At 30.9% G+C, this 23,386-nt stretch overlaps 1 protein-coding gene across 1 annotated transcript; it reads right to left on the reverse strand.

The window, feature by feature from the left end:
• Positions 1-4,268: 4,268 nt before the first annotated feature.
• On the reverse strand, positions 4,269-13,861 carry LOC137837385 (TCP-1/cpn60 chaperonin family protein). The gene is made up of 13 exons (XM_068646360.2): positions 13,478-13,861; positions 12,849-13,111; positions 12,609-12,755; positions 12,360-12,521; positions 9,882-9,959; positions 8,878-9,011; positions 8,690-8,762; positions 8,535-8,612; positions 8,202-8,324; positions 7,710-7,804; positions 6,523-6,732; positions 6,199-6,256; positions 4,269-4,510 (listed from the first exon to the last, which is right to left on the reverse strand). The coding sequence occupies exons 1-13, from the start codon at positions 13,623-13,625 to the stop codon at positions 4,442-4,444; spliced, it is 1,638 nt and encodes a 545-aa protein (XP_068502461.1). The 5' UTR covers positions 13,626-13,861; the 3' UTR covers positions 4,269-4,441.
• Positions 13,862-23,386: the final 9,525 nt, after the last annotated feature.

Raw genomic sequence — 23,386 nt, forward strand, 5'->3', positions numbered from 1 at the left:
TAATTACAACGCATGAACATTAAAAGTATACTTCATGCAAATAAATTTTTAGGTTTGGTTGCAATAATTCATTGTCTTACCAAATTCTCTATCGAGCTATGAAAAAGATTCAACAAAAGACATAATAAATCCACTATCCATTTTACGTCAAGCATGGAGTAACTCCCGATATAGCAATAAAAGCAAGATGCGTATGCAGATCAACTCATCAAGTTTCCATTGAAATAGAATTCACACAAGGAAAAACACTTGTCATTCGTTGGTTATTGAGGGCATCCCAAAAATGTTTGGATCGGAATATGGCTTTCAAATTAAGTTTTGAATTAGTGAATGTTACCAAAGGTAGTGGCGATGCGATATGCAAAAAGGAAGAGACCATCAAGCAACAAATTATACTTTTGTAATAATTTTCATCAACTTTATCATCCTTGTTAAAGTTCTCCTAGTTCATTGGAGTCGTGCTTTTGCAATTCTTTATCTGAAACGATTTTATTATTTCCTTTGCATACTTCTTTTAGCAAATGAAGAGTCCACCATGATCTTGTTTCACTTTCATTTTCATAAAGAAACCCATCATGCCACAATTTTCATTTTAAAATCCTTGATTATTTTAACTTTCAACTTCTTTCTAAATTTCTTACCGCTTCGCCAAAGTTGGTCATCAACATAGACAACAACAATGATTAAATTTTTATCAACAAACTTCACATGTAATGATTTTAACTTTAACTTTTAATAAATCAAAGATATAGAATATGAGCATTTATCTTGTTATGTTAGACCTTTAAAGCCTATTTAAAATTGTGTAAGGCTTTTTTAACTAGTAAACATTTTCCTCTTCTCCTTTGATTTGAAATCCTTCAAGATGTTCTAGATAAATCTCCTCCTACAAGTAACTATTTAGAAAATTAGATTTTCCATCTAAATGATAAATTATCCTTCCTTTATGTGAAATTAAGGCAAGTAACTTTCTAATTGTATTAAGGCATACAACTGAAGCAAATGTTTACTAAAAATCCACTTTAAATAGCTAAGCATATCCTTTTAGAACCAACTTTGCCTTGTATTTATTAATGGAACCATACTAATTTTGGTTTTAAAAAACTCATTTGACTCTTACATGTTACTTGCTTTAGGTATAACTACTACCTCCCAAGTGTCATTTTTTTCAATCCCATTTAGTTCTTCATGCATAACATTTATCCACTTGTTATCTTTCTCAGCTTCTTCAAATAATCCCATTTAGTTCTTCATGCATAACATTTATCCACTTTTTATCTTTCTCAGCTTCTTCAAATTTTGCAGGCTCTATGACACCCACATTACACCTTTATAAATCTTAGATAAAGATCATGTACCTTTAATATAATATCATTAACATCATCATCGAATTATTGTGTGTTTCTATTAGTTCCTAGCTTACCAGTTCCTCCCAACTTCATTTGTTATCTTCCATGAACAAGACATCTCTACTCACAATAATTTTTCAATGTTATGGTTAAAAATTATGTAAGCTTTTAAAGTGTTATTGTACCAATTGAAAACTCTCAATTTTAATATTCTTATAAAGTTTGTCTTTTAACATGTGGAAAATAAAATAAAAAACAAAAGCAACCAAAGATTTTTAGAATTGTAAGTCTAACTTGTATCCAAACCAATCTTTAAATGGACTTTTTTTCTTCAAAACTCTAGTTGAAATCCTCTTTAGTAAGAATGCAACAATGTTTGTGATCTCGCCCATAACTTCTTTGACAACTCTTTTTCTTAATGTATGCACTTTTTCATTTTCATGATGCATCGATTTTCTCTCAATTATTACATTCTATGGTAGGGTGTAAGAAATGGTATAATGGTGCACAATGTCATCATTCTCACAAATTTATTACAAAAATAATTTATGTATTCATTCTTATTGTTTGCAACCTACAACCATTTTTATTCTCCACCAATGCTTTATATTTCTAGAAAATACTAGCAACATTATTGTTGTATTTAAAAAAAAAAATTGACAATACATATTATAATCATTAATAAAATAATAATATTTATTATGATTTAAATATGACATTTTTAAGATCTTCAACATAACTCTTGTCTTTGAGTAACTCTCAAAACTATTAGAGAAAATGATTTTCTTGGCAAACAAGATAATCGACCAACTTCTCTTTAAGCATTGAGACATCTTTCACCAAGGCATGTATAATAGTCTAACAAAATGGAAATGTCCATGTCTTTTGTGTTATATATCAACATTGGTGATTGTGGTTGAAAAAATTATTTCTCCCTCTTTCATAAGATTTAGATCATAACTATTAACTCTCATTTTAACCCTAAGTATATCTTTTATTTTTGCATCTTTGATCAAGAACAAATTGTTTTCATGTGAATTTGAAGCCTTTTTCTACAAGTTGTGCAACATTGAGCAAGTTTTGATCAATATCAGTCACATTTAATACATTGAATATATGTTTCAAACATACCAAACTTTCAATAACAACAATCAATTTTTTTATGGTTGACCTAAAATCGTTGTTTCCAAATTTTACGTTGAAAAATTCTAAATATTTTTTGTTCGTTGGTCATATGATTTGTGCACTTGTTTTCAATCAACCATTAATCACTAAAATTGTTGATTGTAGCAAAGCATGTTGCAACAAAAAGTTGTTCACCTTCTTGTAGATTCACTCTAGAAGTTCCAAATGACTACATTTTTTGTACTTGATATCTAGCCTTTGCAAACATTTTCTCTGAGAACAATGTCCTTTTCCAATATGGATAAGAAGGAAAATCTCACCTTCAATTTTGTTGGAGTTTTCTAACTTTTTGTTCTTCCATTTGTGTTCACCTTGTATTTTCCTCTTTTTAAACTTTTTCCTTTCTCAGGAAAAACATCTTGCATTGTCATTGTTGGTTTCATAGACAATTCATAAACATCATATTTTTCTTCTACTTCTCAAAAAACCAATACTTCAAAATGTACTCATCCATAGAGTCCATAACTCATACTTCTACCATCAAAAGGTGAACCCAATGTGTATATATCTTTTTTCATTGGTGTTTCATTCAACTCAAATAGAATAACGCATTTCCCTTAGGCATAACTATAACAATTTGTCGGTATAAACAAAATCAGAACTCTAAAGACTAGGTCCTAAGTAACAGAAAATTCAACTTGGTCCTAAGTCCAAGTAACAGAAAATCAGAACTCTAAAGACTAGGTCCTAAGTAACAGAAAATTCAACTTCTAAAAGCTGGACAAAAATCCACCTATGCAACTGATATACGCACACTTTTAATAGAAAGGTGGCACCAAAATTATTGCAAGTACAACAGTCTTTTGGGAAGAGATAGTAGAATGGTGCCTACATCGAGTCTTACGGAGGTCAGCGGTTTTTTGAAATTCATTCAAATGTCGTGGCATTGATATGGAGGAGCTGATCCGGTCTCCATGAGTAATTGGCTGGTTGGTCATGTTGAATTCTTCCTAGCAGCCTTACTAATGGCAAAGTGACCAACATACCAACCAATATCGAGGGATTACTCACATTGACTCATCCAAGCATTCATCACCATTATGCACTACTACAAGTAGTTGTGGAGAATTAGAGTGCTATTAGTGATTTAAAAAACAAATTATAAACACTAGTTTAGAAACCGATTTAAGAGAGGACAATTTGAAAGTGGTTTAAATTAGTCTGGTTGATCCACACCAGTTCATTAAGGTTGTATCAAGAACTGGTACTTAAAGTGGTTCACTTCAATTAGATTTTCTTTGAAAACTAAACCATGCATAGCGTATACCACCACAACGTAGCAGCCGGCAAAAAGCTAGAAGGTTAGAATTGTGATATTGTTTTTACATTAGTTGCAAAACATTTAGTGAATTTGAAGGGAAGATTCCAAACTTAAAAGTTCCAAGATTTAAGTAACTCTAGTCATTAATTGTGCTAATAACACAATGTGGTGACAGAGATGAGTTCACACAGAAGACCACAAGAATCTTGGAGGAAGAAAATAATTTAGGCGCTGTTTGCTTTTGGTTTTTCACAATAATTATAGCAGGTTGCACTATGCAAAACCCAAGGTGTGCAAGTGGTATCCGTTTGTAACCTACTAGTGTTTCTCTTGCACTTTCCAAGTTTTCTTTCTCAATAATGGATAAATTGTAACAGTAACAGCTTTTCCCGATAATCAATCAAAGGCCAGGGCGATAATGCTCAGCAAATTAATATCGCCACTCACAAGGCTACAAACAAATAAAATTTAAATTTACAGAACACGCCTCTTTGTATTTCATGGTAAAAACAAAATTCAAAATTTGTTAAGATCACCACCACTACTAAAGTCTAAATAAATAAAACATTGCCTAAGCCAAATTCAAGCCATCACGTTGAGATACAAACATGACCAAAATAAATAATCAATTCCCACAATTTTTTACTTAATCTTCATCTGCGCCTGCAGGTTGATCTCCTCTCCTTGGACCACCAGCTGGTTTTGACATGATAATCTGTAGAAAAAAATTAAAAATCATATTCCACAGCTTTACACTCTGAAATTTAAACAATGATGTATGGAAACATCCATATTAAAACACACCTATTTGAAACCCCCTAATTTCAGTGTATCTTGTTACATCATATATCACTTCTCATATCTACATTTCAATAATCTAACTTTCTTTCAAGAAAAAATAGACGAAAATCTTGCATCCAACTTCACATAAGTTATATATACAATTGTAATAATCATCATAACATAGGCCTTATAGGCTCATCATCATAGCCATTTATTCCTCAATTGTTGCGCTTTTTAAACCGCAAGTTGTCATTACATTATATTTTTTAAACTACTTAAACACAAGACACTTCTACTACCAGCCTAAAAGCCTTAGACCTGCTATTATGTTGTTGAAGGAATTGTTTCACCCATACAAGTTCACAAATTAGAGACGTCGCTGCCCTATATTCAGTTGCAGTGGCTAAGATATTTTAGCAGCATCAGAAGAACTTGAGTCGTGGTATTGAATGATGATTGAGAAGAAATTGATGAATAGGATTCACCTTGGAGCATTACACTAGTCATTTGGGTCATGTGTTGGTAGGTAATAAGAGGAGGTGATGATGGTTTAGAGGATTTTGATTACATTTGAGATTGTTAGGAGCAACAAGGAACAACGAACTCAACTATAACGAGGACCTGTTGGATGGTATAAACATTTTGGACTTACACTACTTCTTGGTTCAGAAGAGTAATAACTCTTTGAAGCCAAAAATAGCACAAGACACATTTAGCAGCACATGCAGAGAGTTTATCCAACCCTGGAAACAAATCATGAACAAAACACACAAAAACCCGGGAAATATTAAAGAGAGGATCATTTGGAAAAAGAGAGATAATTTTTTCCATTCAATTTTTCAAAAGTAATGGTAGGAGTTCCAAAGGAGACAACAGGTCCAAAATACATTTTCGTTGGAGGAGACCAATAGAAAAGAAATAGCCAATAAGAAACAAATAGAGAAAGGTTTGACCTTCAACCCTGCCATAAATGAAGAATCGACAATTAGAACAGAGACGAGGAGGTCTAGCGAGAAGAAGGCAGCGCTTGGATGTCATGCGTCTAGCAGCAGCAAGCCAAGATTGTGCACTGGGAAAAAGTAAAGCAGATTATGCTTCCAAGACCGACAGGTTGGTTGTTGCTTGGAAAGACGCTTTAGTGCTAGTGGTTAGCAGACAAATCGTGGTGATGGTGAATGGTGACAAATGGCAGATACTTCGCCGAAGAAGATTGAGACTAGTAGAGCGGGCGAGATAAACCCGCTCTGATACCAACTTAAGATAAATAAAAGAGAATGTATTTCAAAGAGCTTGATCACACATCTCTTATGTTCTTAGGTTATCATAATTATATTGATAGAACTTTGATACAATGATTAAAGGGATTAGAGGGAAGAACCAAGATCAAAAACCCTAGGTTCAAAGATAGGTACAGCTCATAAGTATAGCATATAGCAGATTTCCAATATAACTTACTACCTATATTTAATACCCATTCTAACAATAAATATATTCTTTAACGATAAAAACTTGTTTCAAAGCTTGTTATTATTGTGGCTTAATAAAAATATGCTTCGAGGTACATATTGTGGCAGAATCTAGAATTGACAGGCAAAAATATGATCATTATTAGTTGATTACCTGGTCCACCCGCAGTACAGTGCATGCAGCATCTGCAGCATATTTAAGAGCAAAGAACCTGAACAGAAAAAACAATAAGATGAAACCGGTCTTTCAGGTGATATGAAGATAAATTCTGATTCCATATAATTATCTTAAATCATATAAATTGAAAGAATGCATAAACTCCATCAATTACAAGAGCTCTTAATTAATGTCTAAAAAAACTATTGGACAAAGCTTATCAAGGAAATCTACAAAACAATAATGAAGAGACCCTTTGTTATTTGCTCAAATTTTGGGGTTGTCACCATATAAAACATTCTTGTGTTAAGTATAGCTTACTTAGTCATATGGAGATCCCAAATGCTCAAGGTTGAAACATCCTTACAAACACCTTCTTCCAAATCAATGCCAACTTTAGCATTTCCAGATGCATGTTCTGCATACAGCGAAGATATGATCTCCATTGCATTTAACCCAGCATTCTCAGCCAAAGTTCTAGGAATCATTTCAAAACTTTCAGCAAATTTTGCTATAGCATACTGATCCAACCTGCAGTGCCATTGCAAACGTTTAGTCAATTCCATTAAAATGTCAAATACCAAATAAGCATTGAACAAATTACTTAATAATGGAAAAAAATGAAGAAAAAAATCTCTAAGAGAGCTTAATTATCTGCTAGCTGATTCATTCACTTATATGGAATCTTACATCAGTAAAATACAAAAAAAGATATGATGATCTACACATAGGGCCAGATAAGCAATACAAAGGATGAGAACCTATTCTAACATGTGAACCCTACCCAGACAGTGTAACTATTTCCAAATAATAATACACAGTAATTGCAGGGTTAAAAATATTTGAGATTAAGATAGATATTAGAACATGTTTTGTTGACCTTAATATTTCTCAATGACTCCAGTGAGAAATGATATTGACATAACCCAAAAAATTGTATCAGACACATGATAAAAAAAATGAGCCTCAACATTGAAACAGAGGAAGACATATCCAAGAAGATAACAACACATTAGTGGTGAATGATCCCAAAGGGCTAATAGTCAATGAAATGCAAATACATAATAACAAATGTATGTTGAAGCATGCGGTATCTAGATGTAGACAATTTGTTAAACAATTTTTCATGGATGTATCAAATTCTTTATAACCAGTTGCACATGGAACTTAACATATTAAAAGCTTACTTCTGTTTGAAACAAAAATTAGAATAATAATAAAATTTCACAGTTCTTTTACCCACTCGGGCATCTCTTCAATATTGCAGTTGCTTAAAAATGCCTTACTTGTTAGACTTCAGCAAATGATATAAAATCTTCATAAAATAATAATTGGATATTGATAGCCTTATACCAGATAATTAATAGCATTACCAAAAATCAAAATCATACAACCAAATTCCTCGTGTAATTATAATGAATAGAAGAAGGATGTGTGTGAAAAAAACACAAATGTATCCCCAAGAATTCTAACCACTGTTTGAAAGTGAAAAGGAAAATAAAAAGTACCCAGTTTCTCCGAAAGAAAAGTCTTTCACCCGTTTAGCTAACTCAATTTCAGTGGCTGCAGCCCCAGGTACAGTACGGCTATCCCTGCACATGGCCTGATAAATAATTGCATGGAAAATGATTAATCCATGTTCCAATAAGCTAAAGCATTCAATTGTTTTTAAAATATGCCTCCAAACAATTAATCCATATTTCAATTAGCTAAAGCATTAAATTGCTTTTAAAAAAAGTGCCTCCAAACAGATGTAATAAGCAATATTAATTCTGAGATTTGCAGGCTTGCAGTGCTGAGTTTACATGATTAATGGAGGAAAGTAAGAAAGTGAAATTTAAATCTAACTCAACCTCACAAAACAAGTTTACAAGGTAAGGTTTACAACCAATTATATATTATAATTTGGCCATATAGTTGATGTGGGATTTCCAACACATAGAAATATCAGAAAATTACCTCTTCAAGATCATTCAAAATTTCAGAACATTGGAAATTACCTTGTAAGTGTTCACTCCATCATCCACTGCTCTTTCAAGATCATCTAGTATACTATCAGTACTTCCTCGTAGAACAACAGTGGCCACAGAATTTCCACCCTCTTCATTTTTTACAATAGTCACCTGCATATCAATAATACAAGAGGAAGTTGCCTATCATACTTATAAATGAGAGGAACAAAAAGAATCAAGCCAATCAACTAAGTGCACGTCATACTTGAAATAAGCAGTGTATTTTACATTGTCAGTGCATAGCCTATTTTCTCATAAAATAATATAAACAAGAAACATGGAACAAAGAAGATGACAGAACTCATTCAGGCTTGAACATACCCTGACACCACCAATTTCCTGAACTGAAACAGAATCCACATATCCAAGATCATCCGGGTTTGGTTGGCAGAGTTTCAGCTATGGCAGGAAAATAAAATTGGTTAGACAGAAAGTATAAAACATCTTTACATAACCAAATAAGCAAAAACACAAACCATAGCAACAGAACCAGTTGTTCTGCAAAATCGACGTAGTTCAAACTTTGAGCTGATTTTTAGAACCATAAGCCTATAAGCAGTAATCTTGAAGTTAGAAAACAATATAGGCTTGAACACTTACGATGTTCATATTAATTCAATAGTAAGAAACAATTAAAACCACCAAAAAGGGATAAAGACTTCACTTGTAACGCTCACAGAAATGTAAAGCCATCTCTCCAACTGCTCCTCCACTGACAATCACTTTGGCACCAGAATCTGCTACTGCCTTGATAAGCTCCTCTATTTTAGCCTCTTCAGTCTTTGAATAATTTTCCAGCTATATACATCAAAATGAAGAGAGAAAATCCAATTAGCAAAGCATCAAATAATATAAGAAAACAAAACATTAGAAAAATCAGGGTACATAAAATCCCAAGGCTCCACTGGTGGTACAGCATCAGGTATAATAAATAAAACCATTGCCTAATACAGAAAAGTTGAGGATCAAAATAACAGATTATTGCCAAATTGTCTTACAACTTTAAATTTAAACATAAAATTGTTTTCAATAAAAAAAATCCAGCCACAAATCACTTCAAAAAATATCAGCATGAAAAAAATAGATGAAGGCACAAATAAAGGCATAATTTGAGAAACTCCATGCTAGTGTGCATTAAAGAAGACTTGTTACATAAAAATAATTATGTATAGCTGAAAATACTCAGCATTCGGAGTTCTTTATCAACTTTAATCACGTATTGACCAAGTACTACAGACCTTTTAGGATTTTCGTGTTTTAAGTTATAACAATAGAAGACTATGTAGAAGCAATAAAGCATAGTCACACCCAAAATATCATGATAAATGAACATAGAAACCTCAGCAGCAATGTCACCAGACAAAATCTACAAGACAATGACTTAGCCCAAAATAATACCTTATCAGAACTTTCCAAATTATCAGTGGGAGAAAACTTAAACTTTGTAAAAAGAAACAATACCACAAGTTTATGATTCTCATTACTGCATTAGGATTTAGCTATAGTACCCAACCAAAATCCACTTCCAATCTTGTTATTTTGGAGACAGCTAGATCTCCAGCTTATAAGATCAGACACAATATAATCAAACAATAAAAAAATACAACTACAAAAAAACAGTAAGTAGAAGATAGTGATCCAATTCAAACTCTAGTCGTTTTGACATACCTGCTCTGCTGTATGTATGAGGACAGTTCCTTTAGTCTCAGTTGCTGATGTATCAACACCACCAGCAAACACAGCAACCTTAAACAACACAGATAAAAGACCTCAGCACAAGACAGTTTAACAATTTGCCAATATGTTTTCATTGGAAGAAAAGTATTGATATATTGATTTTTATCAAATATAATCAATGTAGAAGATTATAGAAACAGATTTTGCTCCATGATGATAGGAAACTATGCATGTCAACAAAAAGTGAGAGAGAACAAATAACTTCATTGAAATTACTAGAGCTTCAATGTTGAAGCATATAATGCAACATGCATGACACAACACTAATCTAGTATAAGTAGCAGGTAATACTCAGTTAAAAATACATCTCAAAATTAGTCAATTCATACTTATACTAAATCCCTTTTTGCAATAGGTAGTATGTGTAGCCTTCCAAATTTACAAACCCATATACAGTTTAAATTTTAAAGCCACAAATGAACCCAACAGAAATATGACTAAATAATGTTTAATGATGGTTCATCAAAGAACACTACTAAAGAAAGTACTTTATAAATTCACGTTACGTACCTGCCAAAATTTTGGGACAAAGTCACAAACCATTGCAAACTAAAAATAGCTAGCATTGAAAACTCCACACACAAACTGTAGACTATACATTCTATCAAAAATATGAATCTAATTCGAAGACTTTTATAAATGCAGTAACATAACAACTCAATAATTAAACCTCAAGTTATAGCAGGTATTCCATCTACTCGACTTGGCTTACTATGTTGGTTTTTATTGTTGTTTCCTTTTCTTATTATTTCTAAAACATTAATAATGCTTTAGTCCTCTCACCTTATTTGTTTTGGCCCTCTTAACATTTAAACACCCAACCCCACTTAGTCCTTTTAATTAACAAATACATCCAAATTCAATTCCACTAATAACTTTGTCAACACTGCAAGACTCTGTCTTATTGCCACTAATCTTATGGCATACAGAATTGATCTTCGTAAAAATCACGCCAATCTCAAGCAAGAGTATGCCTAATGGTGGAATGGAGAACTATTTGGTTTGGAGATATTGGAATGGAGAATTATTAGTAGAGGAGATTCAAAACTGATATAAACATGAAATTGGGATGTGATGAACAGTGGGCCTCAAAACGTTGAAGTCTAAGTCAAATGGAGATGAGGTTTGAGAGAAGATATTGGACTCATTGATAGCAAATACTGATGAAGGAGGCTTGAGGTAGATCTCTATAGTAACATAATTGCATCTAAGACAGTGATATTTTGTTAGGATGAAAGGTAGTTGGGTTTATTTGGTCCTTTTTTCTTAACATATACAAAAAAAGTCGTGCAATTTGCTACTTAGGACATACAATTTCAAATGCAGTATCTGTTTTCTGCTACCAAGTTCAAATCAAATTCAATAATGTTCCCTTGTATTGAAATTACAAAAAGAAAAGTAGCAATAACAAAGGAAAAAAAAAAGATGAAGAAAAGAACAAAGTGGAAAGGAAGGAAAAATATGTTGAGGCATAGTTTATTAACTAGACTTTGTTTCAAGATGTCAACAATGACCTCTTTTAAAGAGAGGTCGGATCATTAGACTTTTGGTACAAGAGAGATTAAAATATTGTTTTATTTGATTATCGAATTCCACTGAAATATGGCATTCATACATAACCGTATCAATGTACAAATCTATAACTTCTGTGAAAAGAATTTCAAATGGAGAGTCTGTTTTGAATTGCTGCAAATGGCTTGATTGTGGAGTTCACAGCTGTGTTATATATATGCTATATTTCCCATGCGAGAAATTAGTTTTTGTGGTTCAACATGTTACCAATTTCAATGCGTTTCATGATTTAACCCTCAAGTGTAGCACACCCCTTTTCTAATTTTTTGTTGTAGAATGGACAAATGTTGCACATTCTAAAGTGTACGAGCAACATGAACCATGTTAAGCTAAATTAGAAGACAACTTAACACCATTAACAGAGCTATTAACTAGAGGTGTTAGAATGTTTGCTGGAGCTAAAAGAAAGAATTAACTAGTTAAACATTTTAATTAAACTTTGAAGTGAGGAAACAAAACAAAAAAAGGTTAGAGAACAAAACCAAAACAAAAAATAGAGTCAAACAATTAAGGTACTAATTTTGCCTTTTTTCTTACAGTCAGTCATGCATAATTATGTGAGAGAATATGTTGAAGAAGATAATAATAGACTAAGGCTAAAAATGAAGCCTTCACATATTACACAGGTCAAACTAAAAGTATGGCCTTACCACTAATCAAATATCAAATTAATGAACCAGTGAAGAAAACACTGAACTAGAAAACCTGAAAGTATGTCCTAAAATCATCTAGCATAGAGTACGGAAAAATGACAATGATAAGACAGTTTTGAAGGATCTCGTTCTCAACAAATAAATCGAGTAGACACCAAAAAAATTCAACACAGAGAAAGCTCACCTTTGCCTTCTCTGCTTGCTTTACAGTCCCAACAGCATCACTTTTCAACACCATTCCTTGAACTACTGTGCTGTTATGCAAGCCCCCTCCCAAGAGCTTTGCAACGCGAATGTTGTCCACATTAAAGTTTGCTGGGTTTTTCGGACATACTTGGATGCAAGCCTATTTTCCAAAACAAAGTTCAGATTATAAACAGTTTTATGCTAGTAAAGCACTTTATCATAGTAAAATGGATCCGGATGTACTCACATCAGCAACAAGTGAGCATATGGTATTTTCTAGACCAAACTGCTTGCTAGCAACCGCTGCTTTCATTCGAGAAACAATTTGCTCCTTATCACGAACATCCATATTTTCCGAACCTTCCTCAACCAGATCATCCAATATTTGAACAGTCTGAAACATTACAAGGAATTAGAGCGAGAGAAAGCAGCAACGTCAGACAATATTCAAAGATGAATCACTATGCTCCAATCAAAACCAAAAAACCTTGTTGATTGCTTTAGTGTATCCACTGATTATCTCGCTCGGATGCAAACCCATCCTAATAAGATCCTCAGCACCCTGCAGGAGCTCCCCAGCAAATGAAATAGTTAAGTTAGCTCCATCCCCAATCTCCTCTTGTTGAGCCTTTCCGGCCAAAACCAAAATTTTGGCAGCAGGATGCTGAACTTCAAGTTCGTTCACAATTGTCCCTGCGTCATTCGTGACAAAAAGCTTGTCCAAGTGATTTATAACCATCTTGTTCATACCTGAAGCAGATCAAACAGAAGATTACAAACAATCTAAATCTATCGAGACAAACCTTCCTTCTGTAAATATCAGCAACAGATTCATACACGAACGAAGAAAAAAACTTTCCCAGAACCCAAAATGAAAAACTCCCCTGGAAAACGAAATCAAAAACTACTCATTCTCAAGCCTCCTCAAACTTCCAAGCACATCACATTTACTCTTACTCTTAGTACTGCGTCCCGAATAAACGCTAGATCAACAAACATGAAAACGTACACATGCCCGCATTATAAAAATCCAAACTTTCGGAATCTGAAGGTGCAACATCCACTCGGGGTGAGTTAAAAAACGTAAAAACGAAAAAGGGTAAGCGCGATCGTTACCATTGGGGCCAAGGGAAGTTCGAGTGATGGTGGAAAGTTGTTTGCAGGCGTCGATGTTCTTGAGAACGGCCTCATCGAGACCAGAAAGGTGTTTGTGGCCTTCCTTGAGCATGGATTGAATCCCATAGGGTTGAATGTTGAAACCCATGTTCTTGCAATTTGAGAATACCCTAACCCTAAAACCCTGCAAATGCTAACTTCTCTCTTCAACTATCAAACTTTTGTGGCAACACTGTGTCACTGCCTCGCACTGTCTTACTAAACCCTAATAATAACGCCCAACAAACTGAGAGGTGAAAAGCAGAGAGAGTGGAAGAATATGGAGAAAATCAAAGAAAAACTATTAAATCCAAAAACACTTACAATAAACAAAAACTACGTGACTTTCTCCAAAATAAATAATATCACATTTTAACTACACAAATAATTGGTTTAAAAAAGCTAGTGATGATTACTTCTATTTTTTATTGTTTTATTTTATTTTTTAAGACTAAAATATAACTTTGTTATTTTTTATTGCCAATGCTGTATTTCTATTTTAAAATAAAAATATTTAGTCTTATAATTTTTCAAAATTAATGATTTTTAAACCAATGGTTAAAATTAAGACTTTGAAACTCAATCTTTGTTCTAAGCCATATTTTTTTCAAGTGAAGGATTTTTCAACCATTTGAAAATAAGACTATAACTCAATATTTACTTGGATGAGAAAAATTTCAGTGTTAAAAAATATATTTTCTTCTTTTCCGTGTCTTAACTCATTGAAGGGGAATATTTAATATAAATGTAAATAAAATATTAAATTATATATTTAACGGATTTTTGATTTTGTTTAAATCATATATTATATGACAATGGTTACGCTCGTAAATAAAATATGATATATAAACTATTAGTTGAATTGTCGTTTTAAGTAAAAAAAAAATATTGTAATAAAGATCCTCTTTTTAGTAATAATCTAAGTTATGTAAAATAAAATATCAATGATGAGAATTTAATGGGGAGTTCTTACCACCATGAGGTGTGTATATGTTTAATTTGTATTATAATAAACTTAATTTGATTAGGTTTGTATGTTAATATAAGTCTTTAATTGAATAATTAAATATAGTGGAACATATTTGATGCAAGTAAAGGTGTGAAAAAAATCTAGTTAGATAAACTCCTTTATTATTATTTTTTTTCGGTGGTTTAATCCATTAAATATTCATATATTTAAATTCAGTTTTTATTTTTATTTTTATTTTAAATTTTTTAAAATTGAAATTTCATTTTGTTTATACAGATTTTAAAAATTAAAAAAATTGAATTTTCAAATTTTAAACTTCTATTGTTCTCTGTCCACGACCTCGGGGTGTTATAAGATGTGACACCTAATTGGATAGTGGAGTAAAGAATATTAAGTGCACTGACTGGAAGGAAACAATACTTGAAATATCAATTTGAGGGAAATATGCATTTGACATGCCAATGGAAAAGAGAAAAATAAACTTTTGAATTTAGCTATCTATTTTTTTAGATTTCAGAATTTGAAATGGAAATGTACTTTTAGAACATAGTTCAAAAGAAAAAATTAATATTTATTTAATTGAAAATAGAAAAATTCATTTCAAATTATGAAACTTAATTGCAAGTTCTGAAAGTACAAAAATTAATTTTGAATTCGAAATATATTTTCATATACACTACACTATAAAATTAATTATAAATTTTATAGTTTAAAATATAAACTAAAAATATTAATTACATATTATATAATTTAAAATATAATTTTAGATTATATAATCTAAAAATTAATGATTGAAAAAATATATTTAGAGCTAATAATTATCTTTTACAGATTGAAAATATATTTAAATTTAATAATGAATTTTTACAGTTTGACACTGCAATCTGTAATACATCATTTAATTTTCTAACCTTTATACTGTATAATTTGTAATTATTTTAATCATTTAATTCAAAATATTTTTCATGACATGAAAGAATAATTTTTAAATTTTTTAGAGTGCATGTAGGTGCATGAAAAAAGTTGAAGTTATAATACTATTGTGCAAAAAGGTGATACTAACTTACATTAAGAAAAACTGTTTTTTATCATCAATTTAATTGGTTTGGGTTGAAGTAACATAGAAATCAACCCCACCTTTTATACATTAAATCTGGTTTATATAATTGAGCAGAAGGATAAATTAGTGGTACCTCACTCATACCATCAGTCTAACAGAAGCTGGCAAACTATGTTATATTTAATTTTTAGTATTATTAAATTATAATTTTATTATATTTCCTTAATATTTATATAATGTTGAATATTTTATATAATATTATATTAATATTATGTTAAATTTGTTAGAAAATATGAATTTGAATTTAAAATCCAATTCAATTTTTTTTTATAAAATTATGTATCTACATTTAAAATCCAATCTAAATATTTAGATTTAGATTTATAAAAATTTAAATTATTTTTATAAAAAATATAAATTTAGATTTAGAATTGATCCAAATATTTGAATCTTATTGAATTTGAATAGGATTTTCCAAAATCAAGTTCATGCCACTTTAGATGAAGTTTTTTCCAATGCACTAGTTGATATTTCACATATTCTACTTCTTGAATATCAGTAAAATATCAACTGATGTATTTTTTTTTTATGTTTGAAGAAATTGAATTATTTTTTTGATTGTCATCCTACCTTTTATATATATTATATATACCACATCCTATTACTTCTATACCAATAAACTATTTTTTTCTATAAAAAAAACATGGGAAACAAAATTTTGATTCTCCCATGAATACATGTCATAAAACAAAGAAGTGAATTTGAGGTGGAGCGTTTAACATAAAGTTTAGTATGCTCTTGGCCTAATGACATAAGCTTTTTCCTTTTAGACTAAGTGTGTGTTTGGAAGCCTACTGTCTTTCCAAAACCGTTACAATTTGATTAAAAATTGCAGAATACACTATTGGTAGTGTATGCTTAAATGTGGATCAAACATCAGTGCAAACTCTTGAAACTGAATAAAGTAGCTTTGGAAATTAAATGTGAATTTTTCTTGATTTAATTAGCAAGTAAACATATTGTTAACATAGTTAAACCTCCTAATTTCCAAGGCAAGTTGAAGAGCTCTTCTGATTTATTTCTTACAAATTTTATTGAATATAATTTTCACGAATCATTGGTTAGTAATTTTAGTGTCTAATTTTTTTACTTTAAACTAATAAAAAAATTAGAAAGAGATTAAAAAATAATAAAAATAGTATAATAATTAAATATTTTTATAAAATTAAAAAATAAATAATAATAAAATTAATTAATTAAAATATTAAAAAATATAATGCATAATAAAGAATCTAATTAAAATTGAAACTATTTTTTTTAATAAAATACTTTAAAGATTTTATCAAACATTTTTATATAAATTAAAATTTATAAATCAAATAAATTAATAGTTAAAATATTTAATAGAACATTATTTATCCTATTATCAACTTCATCTAACCTATAACTGAAAAATAAAACATTTTACATAGTGAAAGAAATAAAAAAAATTGTTATTTCTATTATTTCTATACTAAAAAATATTTATAATTTAGGAAAACTAAAACATTTTAAACTTTCATTTCATTATTTAAATTTATAATTTTTTTATTCATCATTATATGTGTAATATGTATTTTTTAACTTAGTTTATATTATTAAAATTTCACCATTAACAAAAGACACAAGAGAAGAAATAATATATCATAAAAAATGCATTACATTATTTATCATGTTCTAAAAGCACAAATGTTTTCTCGTAATCGATGAAATACTTGTTTTAATTACTGTAGAAAAATTAGGTTTAGGGTTACTCATATTTTTTCGTGAAGGAAATGTGTGTGCTGATAAGTTGGTTAATTTGGATTTATTAATAGAGAATTTTTTCATTGGTATAATAGGCTTCCATCTTGTCTTGTTCTTAGAATTCTTTTATGAATATGTATAATCTACCTATGTATCGTTTTTGTTAACATATGGGTTTTGGTCTAGTCTCCTCGTATTTTTGTATTTTCTTTCATTTTTTTCCTTTTATAATAATACTTCTTTTTATGTGATGGCAAATGATTATTGTTACTTGAGATGTCAGCCTAACTGAAATTTTAAGTTACATAGTGATACCTAATATAAAAAATTTTATTTAAAAAAAATACAATATTTTTAATATTAGATTGATATAGATCTAAAGCTCAGGTAGATCGAATAATTTTTAAGATGATTTATTAAACAACACCTAATGTATTTAGGTTTATTAATGAAGTAAATATAAAAAATATATTAATTATTAATTCAAGTTAAAATTATAAAATAAATTTTAATTATAAATGTTAACTAGTTAATATTAAAGAAAGTAATTGACCTATTCTAAAGTAAAGACTAATGGACTCATTATACCCATTAGGTATTAGTCCCATTAACAATACATTTATTTTAATAATTAAATAATTAATGAACATTTAATAACTAAATATCACTTTTAAGGTTCATAGAGTTACTCCATGTATTTTCACTCACTATGTCATACTGAGAGATTGTTAACCCCCACTTAGTAACCAGAAGAAAGGTAAAGTAGTTAAAGGTCAAAGAAGTATTAGTCAAATCTACTCTTCCCTACATTTTATAAGAACAAATACCGAAATAATAAAATTGTAAAATGATAAATTAATATAAATATTATTTTTATATTTAATATAGACTAACTTTATGTATTATCGGGTGACCGTGAGGTCAAATGGTCGACAAGACTGAATAAACTTGGAAGCAGACAATAAATCTGCGATTAACCATAATTAAGCCAGTTTAATCATAAACTATGATTAAGGTACAATTGGACCTTCGTCTGAGTCCAAAAGCAGATCCATGATAACTGAGACCCAACATAAAACTATAAATATTAAAGGAAAATCAATGCCAAAGATAATTTTTCATCCTTAACTTACTTGCATATTGTACTTTGACTAACTTGAACATCGGAGTGCTTTCGGAGTACCCTCTCTACTCATCTTGGAGAAGGAACAACAAGACAACCAATGAATACAAGAACCGTGAGGATGTGAAGGCGAAGAGGATTGAAACTACTAACCCGACCATGTAAGTACATTTTACAAATTAATATACTACGAATCATGATGACATTGACAGATTTTTTTTTTGTCTATTATATATCATACAAAACTCCATTAATAAAATTCAAATAATAATATTTTTATATTAAAATTTCAAAATAAGAAAATATTAAAAGGGTTTGATAACACTTTACTTTCTAATATTTTCCAAAAAAAAATAAAATTGAAAGCGAAAACTGTGTTTTATGTAATGATGATATGGATCAGTGACTTTTGGGCACTTGTGATCTGAAACCAGATACTTGCTTGGACTGATTTTGATCAAAGATCTTGTTTTAATTTTTAAATTTCGTTTTTATTTGTGTTTTTAAATTTTTTTATTAGCTTTTACTTTTACATCCCATTTGTATTTTTGTCATTGGCTGCACGTCTGTGTATTTCTTTGCTTGCATTGCATATGCTTTTTGAGTACTTTTATCTGTGTAAAATAGCATTTTGTTGGTTACTTAATTGCTTTGTGTCACCCCATTTTGTTTCAGTAATAAATATTACTCTTGCTTATATGTTTTTCCCTTTTAAATCAATGTTTATTTTGTTGTACAATTTGCATGATAGTTATTCCTTTTTCTTGGCATAATGCAATGATCCTACTTCACTTGAGTTATGCAGATAATCTCATAAGATTAAGCTATTTTTGAATTTGTTATCTAAATAGGTTTAGATTGCATAGTGTATAGTGCAATTGGTTGGTCATTTGTTTTGTTTTATCACTCCTTTTTTTATTAATAAATATTATTCTACATATTCTTCGTCTTACATGATGTTTTATTTTGCTTTGCTGTTTTGCAAATTATCATTGTTGCATGCCAACGATATATGATGATTTAGTTAATTTGTAAACTCTTGTATATTTTATTTAAATAACTATGTGAATTTTTTAGTAATACTAAATTCTTCTTTCGAGACAAATGGAACTAAGAATGAGGGTTTTCGCCGTTAGATGTTGAAGGTCGAAAGGAAAAATGTTTGGATACTTCTAATAGTATTTTATTAATAAAAACTTAAATAATAATATTTTATATTGAAAGTTCCAATCTAAGAAAATAAAATAAAAATATTAATTTGGCAATCAAATACAACTAAAAAAAATATTTTCTAAATTTACCTTTTTCTATTCAAACTTATACCAAAAATTAATAACATTCAATATTTTCTCCCATATTATAATTAAGGATGACAAAACTGACCATACCACATCATTTAGGTGTGATAAATTAATTTTTTGAATCTGTCAATTTGTATTGGTTCGGTCTATCTAACCTGTCAACTCGTCAGGTCACAAGTGGGCAAGTTAACCCGCTATTCTTTTATCTTTGACACTTTTAAAGATAAATCTCATACTTTTGAAATTAAAATTGGTGGTGGTCAATGTTTTATATAGAATTTTATTTACATTAATTTCTTTATACATTATTTTATTCATTGAAGTATTGTTTATATTCACTTTGTTTTGTTAGAATTAAACTTTCTTTGATTAGAATATTAAAATTTGATTCAATTTTACTGTTATTCTTTACATTTTTATTGTGCAAGAAGGGATATCAATGAATAGATCTAAAATAAAATAGTTATAAAAAAAGAAAAAAATTAAAAAAGTGATGCACCAGCGCGCCAACCCACTATCTGACTGAGTTTATTAATTTTAGCTCATATATCTATTACAGGCCAATACGGAACTAAACAGGTGGGACCGATCCGTTTTGCGACCCCTAATTCTAACCAGGTGCTTTTTTATACTTTGGATTTCTTTCTCTCTTCCCTTGAAACCAAAATATTTTCTTCTTTTTTTGTTCACATTCGATGTCTCCATGGAGAGTACACATTACATGTCTCTCTTTGTAAATATGTTTTCTCTTCATTAAACTTATCAAAAAATTTATCAAGAATCACAAGTTACAATTCTACAATTTTTACTGAAAGCAAAGTGTATATTGATGAAGTTGAATAAGTAATTGAAAAAAAAAATTATATTAATATTTTTTTTTTGGTCTCAAACTTTAACTTCTACTATGCTTAAAAAAAGGATTTTTACATTAGTTTGGTTTCTAATTCGAGTATTAGTTTTCTAATCACAACAATTCGATTTCTGTCATTTTAGATGGGAAATGGATGGTACAGAGCAGCTTCGAGATTTCATGAAACTGTGTCTAAGTCTAAATATTTCTTACGACATTACCAATGATTTCACAAAAGAGGTAAAAAAACATGGATTAACCCTATAGATACCCTAAAAAGATTTGTAGAAGCCAATTTATTCTATGTTAATTTTGTGATTTTCTTTATGCATGTCACATCAATTATTTTGTTTGAATAAGTAGAAGAAATTTTTGGAAAACAACGAGAAATAGAAAAATGAAGTATTTATGAAACAATGGGTGCGATTGTTGAATGCTTTCATGGAAGAGTGTAAATCGGCATAAATTAGGAACCATTTAAAATTAATAAAAAAGTTGTCACGTGAAAAAAATAAAAAAATAAAAAAATAAAAAAATAAAAAAATAAAAAAAAAATAAAAAATATATATATATATATATATATCCCAAAAATGTGGACATGTCCAAACGATGTCGGTATCATTGGAACTTCAAACATATGATCGAAGATTGTCAAGCTTTGAAGAACAAAATACAAGAGCTTATTCAGATCGATTATTTGTGCAAGTTTGTCCAAACAAACAAAAGTTTGTCGATCCCCACAAAGGGAAAGATACCCTTTTAGAGAGCAAAAAGAGCAATACATTCGATGTGGCCGAGAAGGATCACGTTGCTTTGAAGACAACCGACGCCCTACAAAACAATAGAGAAGGAGCGAAAGTCCTATAGGACGGGGTCGACCTCAAAGTGAAAGTCCTTGGTGGAACGATCGCTCGAGATGTGGCGTGCACGAGGTTATATACACCATCGTTGACGGGATTCCATTGGGAGATAACAGTCGAAGGGAGGGACGACCACGTCTAAGTCTTTCTCGGGAAAGCAGAATTCCCAAACATTGTGCGGGACAAATAAATACGATCACTAGAGGATTTGAAGGGGAGGATGTTCTAGTTCTGCTCGTAAAAAGCACCTTCGGACTATCCAATCGGTCCACTCAGTAACTACTAGGGACCGACCGAGAATCCCCCTAATTCTTTTCACAGATGACGATTTTACTACTATTGATCCGGCCCAGGACGATCCCATGGTCATCACTGTAGAGATCGATAAATTCGCCATCACTAAGGTCTTAGTGAATCAAGGTAGCTTGATCAATATTTTATACTAGAAGAATTTAAAAAAATGTGAGGATTCTAGAATCAAAAATCCAACCCTATGACAACCAAATTGTAGGTTTCTAGAGAGCGAGTGGGCACACGGGGTTACATCGAATTGTATACCACATTTGGAAAGGTAGATATCTTTGCAAAACTATAAAGATTAGGTACGTTCTAGTAAAAGCAAATACTTCTTGTAATATATTGCTTGATTGGTCATCCATTAATCGCCTGAAAGCAATAGTGTCCACTCCACACTTTGCAATGAAGTTTCCCTCGGTAATAGGTGACATAGTTACCGTTCATGTCGATAAAAAAATAACTCGCGAATGCTATGTCGCAAGCTTGAAAGTTTAATCAACTAATCGACTTTACATGACATCTCCACACGAACGGTCACCAGAAGAAGAGAACGCTCGCTAGGATCTAAAGGGCCAATCAGAGATCGGTCTCGAGAGAGAAAATCCCCAAAAAATGAGCACATGGTTGCCTTGGTCGACCTTAACCCTCGACTGCGGAAGCCCGCATTGAACCAGGCAAGGACCTTCGTTACCCCTATTGTTGAGTTGTGCCTTCATTGTCATATTATTTCCTTGGATTTTTTAGAGGATTGGCAGAAGCTTGATGGAGGGAATGGAACAAGGATGACCCCAATGGAGCTATGGATTCTTTGAGGTGCATGAAGAGTAGGGAGAGTGACTGGTTGGGCCATATCACTTGGAGAGGTGAAGAAGAAGACCAAAGGTGTCTATCCTAGAGAGGTTTAGACAAGAGAGTGAGTAAGTTAGCAACTTGGTAGCATAACTCTCTCAAATTGATCTTATTAAAATGTGAGCTAAACACCTCATTATATAGTGAGAGGCTCGACCATTTGCTTACAAGAAAGGGTGGGAAAATTCAAACTAATTAAGTTTGAATTAGGCATCTAAAATGAGATCACATGGTAAGCATGTTCAAGTGTGCTTTGTGTGACCTATTTAGGTCTAAATGACCGACCTAGGTTAATTAAGAGTCTTCATGAAACCCTAATTTAACATAGGTTGGGTTTTAGATGCCTAATTTTAACTTTAATTAAAAATAAGAAAAATTAAACTAAATTTCATATTCTACTTTAGCAAGAAAATAAATTCTACTCTAGAGAAATTACATTAAGTTTTGGCATTCTTGAACATATATAAAAGGGTGTCTCTGCCATCAATAACAGAGTTTCAATCTTCTTGAATCTTCTTTGCCATTGACCTAGTGGTTGGTCTTGAGCTGGTCCTTTTGCCATCATCCCCTCCCTCTTAAAGAGGATTTGTCCTCAAATCACATGTCTATGCCTTTTTCATCTGGAGTACCTGTTAGATCCATAACATTAAAGGTAGCACGTACTTCATATTCCTCAAGCATGTCTATTTGATATGCATTATTATTGATTTTCTTGCGACTTGGAAAGAACCATCTCCCCAGAGACTAAGCTTAGACTTCTTTTGGTTAGGGAATC

The sequence above is a fragment of the Phaseolus vulgaris genome, chromosome 4, assembly GCF_051622355.1.
Source record: "Phaseolus vulgaris cultivar YP4 chromosome 4, ASM5162235v1, whole genome shotgun sequence".
Classification (NCBI taxonomy): Eukaryota; Viridiplantae; Streptophyta; class Magnoliopsida; order Fabales; family Fabaceae; genus Phaseolus; species Phaseolus vulgaris.

What these genes read in the sequence shown, in the direction of transcription:
- LOC137837385 (XM_068646360.2), bottom strand. Translation starts at nt 13,625, where the DNA reads ATGGGTTTCAACATTCAACCCTATGGGATTCAATCCATGCTCAAGGAA. An exon ending in CATTTCTGTGAGCGTTACAA is followed by an intron (nt 8,763 to 8,877) that starts GTGAAGTCTTTA and finishes TACTGCTTATAG; the next exon opens with GCTTATGGTTCTAAAAATCA. An exon ending in TGGGATCTCCATATGACTAA is followed by an intron (nt 6,257 to 6,522) that starts GTAAGCTATACT and finishes TTTTCTGTTCAG; the next exon opens with GTTCTTTGCTCTTAAATATG.